General features: G+C 46.3%; 2 protein-coding genes across 2 annotated transcripts; one reads left to right on the top strand and one right to left on the bottom strand.

Moving 5' to 3' along the window:
* Window positions 1–3,928: 3,928 nt before the first annotated feature.
* On the bottom strand, window positions 3,929–4,906 carry LOC308284777 (tRNA N(3)-cytidine methyltransferase METTL6-like; the record flags this gene model as incomplete). Its single annotated transcript, XM_080725504.1, has 1 exon — window positions 3,929–4,906. One exon carries the CDS (start codon window positions 4,904–4,906, stop codon window positions 3,929–3,931), a length of 978 nt encoding a protein of 325 aa, XP_080581630.1.
* A 394-nt stretch (window positions 4,907–5,300) lies between these two features.
* Window positions 5,301–6,269, top strand: LOC308284776 (arginine-hydroxylase NDUFAF5, mitochondrial-like; the record flags this gene model as incomplete). The annotated part of the gene is made up of 1 exon (XM_080725503.1): window positions 5,301–6,269. One exon carries the CDS (start codon window positions 5,301–5,303, stop codon window positions 6,267–6,269), a length of 969 nt encoding a protein of 322 aa, XP_080581629.1.
* Window positions 6,270–6,827: the final 558 nt, after the last annotated feature.

The raw sequence follows: 6,827 nt of genomic DNA, 5'->3' as shown, positions 1-6,827 counted from the left end.
CACCCCTATCTGGTGTGCATATCGCAATATTTTCTTTTGCATATTAATGTACTATATAGTATATAACATTTACTTACAGCAACCTGCGGCTATTAACGCAACAAAGCACACCCCAAGCACTATGATCCCGATGCTGAAGCTGCCTCTTCCAGAACCAGACACTAAAAAAGAGACAAAATACAATGGAAAGACTCAAAGGAATTAAAGGTTGTGTTTCTTAGTTTGTTTATTATCATCCTTTTCCTTTTTCATTCAATCCTCTGTCTAACATGTAATCATACTGTACAGTATATGTGTTGCACGACAAATCCCAATTCATCAAAGTTTGTTAATTCAAAATGATGTTAAAACTGTTGATGAATGTCGACTCATTCATTATGAATGCATTAGCAGAATATGAGAAAAAGCAGAATAAAGAGCAGCATAGTAAGCCTAATGAAAATATATTTACATTACTTCAGAATGATGCCTTTATAATATATGATGTGTTCCTGTGTTAACAGATTATACATATCTGACTTGAAGGAAGAGATAGAGAACAAGAATAGGTGATGCTTCATTGGAGCGCCAGATGTTCCTGAACTGTAAATAGGCTGTCCTCGCCTCTTCCTGCTTTATCTGTATCTGTGGGTCCCTGCTTGTCAAACGCCACGTAGGCAAAGGACATGTTGAGCATGTTGTCTTCCAGTATGATTTGTTCAACACTGGTTGCCTTGATTCTCAAATCCTACTTGTGAGAAAGTAATCTCTGGTAATATCTTGCATCTGATGGTGGCAATGTGACAGTAGTGCCAAGTCATCTAGGTTCAGTATTGTCCATTAAGACCAGCAGCTCTCAAAGTATGGATCGCCACCCAAAGTAGGGTCGCGGGAAGGTGCCATTGGGGCTGCGAATTGGCGACCGCCAAGAAACGATTTAAAAAAAAAAGAAAGAAAAAAGAAGTGAGGTTGTGGTGACCAACGTCATACACACACATCTCTTCCCCCAACACCGAACGAAAACAAGAAGCAATTAGCTATTAATTCCCTTGCAGGTGTGGCAGGACGGGCGTGTGTTCCCACGGCCCCTCCTCCACCTATCAGTGAACTAACCTGTACCAGTATTAAAGCGGTGCATTTCCGGCCCGCGTTAGCTGTCTGTCTCTCCGTCTGCTGTGGGTGCCACGCCACGCTGGCCTCTGTGTTTGAATTAAAGTTTGGCTTTCCGAACCGGGCTGACCCGTTGGGTTACAGCCCATGTTCACTCTGCTTCAGCGCAGGTATGTCTCTCCGTCTTGTTGTTCAAGAGATCTCCTGCACTGCTATGTTTTGGACTTGAACTTGACCTTCTATTGTTTTCCTTTATAGCTACGGCTACAAACGCTCTTGTTGAGCTTCCTGCACTAGTGTGTGAGGATAACTCACCACGCACACTAGGTAAGTTGGTAATCCTCCCTCTCCGCAGCATTGTTTATTCCGGTGTCTTCACCGAGTGTAAACGTGGGCTTAATTTGTATTTCAGTTTCCTCCTACCTGGTCTCCGCCGCGGTGAGCATTATAACCGGCGCCGTGCGCTCGGCGCTCAACAACGTGGTAGGTTTATTCAATGTCTCTCTCTGCTCTTGTCTCAGTGTTCATGTTAATTATAAATACTAGTAGTAACACGGCCGCTTGTCCCTCCAGGGCCAGCGACACAGTCTGCTGTTTTGTCCGGGTGTTTCACCCTCCTGATACAGTGCCCATTCTGAAGTGCCACACACAACTCACGTCTCCCACCCACTGTCGGTGTGGACGGCACTCTCCTCTCGCTCTCGGCCGTTGCGTGCATCTAGCCTACTAGGGCTGCAACCGGCTGTTGCCCAATGGTCTGTTTATTGTTTTATATTTGCTTCAGCTTACAATTGTTTGGCGTCACTGGGCACCTATAGCCTGCCCTTTTGTCCAGTGCCCATCACCCTGACTACTGCAAATAATAACGGTTTTACTACATTATATTGATGTACTTGGTTTAGCTTATAGTACTCCAACAGGTTAAATACTGAGAGTTCTCTGTTGGGATGTGGTGGCGGCCACCTAGGGTATGGTAACCCCCCTTTTTTGTATTTTGGTTTTGCTTTATTCATTTGTTATTTACTTATTTTGAGTGTTTTGAGTTTGCTGTGTCTTAAGTTGGGGACCATTATCCTGGGTTGATTGGCCAGCCCAACTCTCCTTCCCTCCTAGTGTTGGCCTGTCTGTATATCTATATCTCTAATCTATTTGTGCTCAATGTGATGATTGACTTTTAAACCAGCGAATGCATTCCTTATTATTGTTGCTATGATGATGATTTTGATAACACTAGACTAATTAAATAAAGCTTTTGTACTTGTTTAAACCACGTTTCTGCCCTACTTTATACAATGTGAACGAACCTGGCAGGGAGTAACTATATTGTACATGGTGTAGTCGAATTAGATACTTCCATAATTAACTATTTCCTGGGGCGTAATCCCCCAGGTGGCGTTGTCTGGCGGCTAGTAGATACCACCCTGTTACACTTGCATGCTAATATGTAGGAGCATCAATGTAAGAAATACCCGTTCCATTTAACGGCTACAGAGATACTGTGATCTGCATGATTTTTGGACATCATCTGTAACAGGGCCAGAACCCCCCCCCCCCCCCCCCCCCGCCCGCCTGCACCCCCCCCCCCCCGTGTGTGTGTGTGTGTGGGTTTGTGTGTGATTGTGCTAATGGCCTGAACAACAGCACCCCTCCCTTAACATGTGTGGTCACAAAAGGTACTGTAGGCTAAATAGATATAGATACACCATAAAAATGCAAATATACAGCATACGATTTGTGAAAGTGACAAACGGGCTTCACAGTTATGTCAGGTGTGTTCATATGCTGATGGTGATGCGATTTCAGATCAATTGCTCCAGCCACGAGGAGAAACGCTGTTTCATACAGACAGACAGACACTCACTCACTCACTCACTCAGACAGACATTCGCAAAATTATAGTATAGATATGAGATACTTAAATGGTTTCCTGTGGAAATAAGCTTAGTCTTTTCTAGGATCTCCTTTTAGTAGACTGTACCAGTGAAATGTACCGTCATGAAACTGTACCTTTTCCTATTATATGCAAACTTCTAATAAAGTCTTCAATCAATCAATCAATCAATCAATCAATCAATCAATCAATCAAACTATCCTATAGTAGAGTAGTTTAGTTTTCAACACCATGCAGTCAGCTGGAGCTGTGGCTGGAGTTGTCATTTCGGCTGGCATTTCGCCTACCCTGACCCTCATTTCTGGGTACGGCCCTGACACCCAGTTGAAATATGATTTTGAGTTTATCAAATAATCATATTTGAACTGGGGACCCTCCAGAATTGTAGGAGTTGAGGTATTTTAGTTTGACTCTGTTTAAGTTAAATATTGTGAAAATAGCCCATCTACAAGCTCAGCTATTTTCTAAGCATACCTTTTCTGTGAGGCTCCTGGTAGCTTTGTGTTGTATGCAGACTATGGACTGGATCCTAAAGCTTAGTGTTGTATGCAAACTATGGACTGACCATATATTGAGTGGAGGGAACAAGAGGAGTTGTTAGCAGTCCTTTTGTTATTCATGCTATTTCAATGTCTGACTCCTATGCATGCATTTACGAAAGAAATGACTGGGAAGTGTCTCATTTTTATTCGGACAAGTGACTTTTGTGCCCAGACAAGTGAATGGGAAATGTACTTGGATACCGCAAAAACCTGTGAAAAAACAGGAAAAAAATCGATGTTGTCCCATGCCAGCTTGCAATGAGGCTGCCATGTTGGGATATGGTATAAATGAAAAAAAAGCTATGAAGCCATAACTGCATTAAGTGTACAACAGCGCCATCTTGTGTCTGTAGCAATAATGCATCTTACGGTAGCTCAGTGTGGAACATTGATTGATAGCTGCATGTCATCTCAGAGACTGCCCAGGCTTGGTGAATTTGCTCTGGAGGAATACTCTGGGGATGCATAGGCCCTCTTTCTTGTTGACGGTTTCTCTGAGGACATAGTCATTGACCACACAGCCGAAGCCTGCCGCCTCAAACAACTCAGCCAGGAGCTCTTTAGAGAAGAAGTAGGACCTGGTACCGTCCTGTCGGACGTAGAAGTTGTTGCCCAGCTTGCTGACAGCTTTAAAGCGAAGCATGGCTTGATCATTAAGGCCATAGTCTCTGAACAGGACAACACCTCCTGGCTTCAATACCTTGCAGATGTTCTCCAGAGCCTGCGTCATCTTGTCAGGGTGGATGGCTGACAACACAAAGATAAGTGTAACCATGTCCACGCTGCCCTCTGGCACATTGTCCCTCAAATCGTTGTGGGTCAGGTCACACTGGAAGGCACAACACCGCTCAGGGCTGTACAATGGATTCTTCTTGACAAAGTCCACAGCTCGTGGTGAGAAGTCACAGGCGTAAACAAATACATTGAGATCCTCTCCCAGGAGGGGGAAGATACAGTTTCCCACCCCACAGCCTGCTTCCAGCAACACCAGCCGCTGGGACTCAAGCTGTTGGCAGGCCTTGAGCTCTTCAAACTCCCTGGTGGTCCAGTGTCTGTCCTTGAAGAAATGCGTATCGTTTCTCTTGTAGAACAAATCCCAGTTTCTCTGCGTATCTTTCTCCAGCTTCAGCTGTTTGAACTCACACACCAGACTTCTGTCAGTTGTTGAGGGTTTCTCAGACTCTTCTTTGGTCAAAGTTATATTTATGATGATGCCAGTTCTGTTTCTTTCCACCGGGGGCACCGAGGGGTGGATCTGTGGAACGTACACTTCTTCAGGAGCTGCGACGCGTGAGTCCAGTCTTCCATTCATAATGCTGTATCTGAGATCTCTGTCTCTGAGTGTCTGTGTGCCCTTCATGCCCATATGTGGAGAGCTCTGCATGTCATCGATATGACGTCATAGTACTGACGTCGATAGGGAACCACCAATCTGACTGATGTGATTCAACATGACATCACCACAGAGCCAGGAAAGAAAGCTTCAGCCTTATCATATCCCAGAGACTAAGAGAGGCTGACCATCAGGGAGAAGATTTTTGAATGTAAAAGACTGGAACATCAACTTAATGTTCGTTTAGTTTATTTACTTCATTCATAATATTATGATCATGAATAATGTACCGGCTCGTTGCTTTATTGTGATCATGAATAATGTACGGGCTCATTGTTGCTTAATAAGTAGAAGCTGTGTGCATCGTAGAGTGTTAGAGATGCATCCTCGAATACGGAACTCCTTCCAGGTGTCCCCTCATAGACAGATGACCGGTAGGGCTTCCATGAACGTGTTTGACAGAAACATGAAGAGGAAACAGAAGGAATGGGCTTCATGTCAGCAGGACAGCCACAAATACGACTATCTGAGAGATGAGGTCGGCAGTCGCGTGGCAGACAGAGTGCACGACATAGCGAGGACGTTTCCTTGGGCGCTGGAGGTCGGATGTGGGAAAAGCCACGTCGCCGAGCATCTGGGCAAGGGTGTCGTGGAGCGTCTCTTCCTAACGGACGTGTCAGAAAGCGCGTTGAAACGGAGGCGGCCGTGTGAGATCCCCGTCGTCCAGTGCGTTGCGGCTGACGAGGAGCTCCCCCTACCCTTCAGGGACAACACGTTTGACCTGGCGGTGAGCAGCTTGAGCCTGCACTGGACCAACGACCTGCCGGGAGCTCTGAGGCAGATCCATCGGGTGCTGAAGCCCGACGGCGTGTTCGTCGGGGCGATGGCAGGAGGGGACACGCTGCACGAGCTGCGCTGCTCCCTGCAGCTGGCCGAGACGGAGCGCGAGGGGGGCTTCTCCCCTCGCGTGTCCCCCTACGCCGCCGCCGCCGACCTGGGCGCTCTGCTGGGCCGGGCCGGCTTCAACGTGCTCACTGTGGATGTGGATGACGTTGTGGTCCACTATCCCGGAATGGTTGAGGTCATGACGGACCTGCAGGGGATGGGGGAGAGCAACTGCGCTTGGAACCGCCGCCCCATGCTGCACCGAGACACGATCCTGGCCGCCGCCGCAGTTTACCGAGAGCTTTACGGAAACGAGGACGGCTCTGTGCCCGCTACGTTTGAGATCCTCCACATGATTGGCTGGAAGCCTCATGAGTCACAGGCCAAACCGGCGAGGAGAGGGTCAGCGACGGTGTCGTTTGCTGATCTGTCTAAAGTCAGTCATCACCAACAACACAAACACAGATCCAATATGAGCTCGCGAAACTGCCCTGAAAGTCATGTGATCGTGGAGCGCTCGATAAATTAGACAGAATGCGGAGGCTAAGGCGGAGCTAGGCTCACAGCATGTTCGTTTCAATTGAACGCGCCAGTCGGCGTTACAGAGGATGTGAATTCCAGCGCTCCTGCTCTTATGGGGGACTTTAGTCGCTTTTAAGCAGCCCCTCCTTTTTTATCATTTATTTGTGAAATCGAGCGCTCCTGCTCTTGTGGGGGACTCTAGTTGCTTTTAAGCAGCCCCTCCTTTTTTATCATTTATTGGCTAGTTGTGGGCAGAAGAGACAATACACGGTTGACAATGTGGTCTCAATCTTTGGTCTCAATGCGGAAGTCTCGGCGGAATGCGTCTTAATGTAAGGCTATCAATACAGCGATAGTGTAGGCCTATATGTTTTTGGTCATGTTCATTAATAAAGGTAGTATACTTTACATAAGCAGTTTTGTAAAAAGCACTCAAATGTAAAAGTATCAATACTGCAATGTAGAAATACTCTGTTCCAAGTAAAATTCCGGAATTCAAAATGTAACCTGTTAATCACTCTAATAATTACACAATATATGGTAAAATGGTAAATGGTAAATGGTG

The sequence above is a fragment of the Nannobrachium achirus genome (genome assembly GCF_963921795.1).
Source record: "Nannobrachium achirus genome assembly, chromosome: 5".
Lineage (NCBI taxonomy): Eukaryota > Metazoa > Chordata > Actinopteri > Myctophiformes > Myctophidae > Nannobrachium > Nannobrachium achirus.
This window is presented reverse-complemented; position numbering and strand designations above follow the sequence as displayed.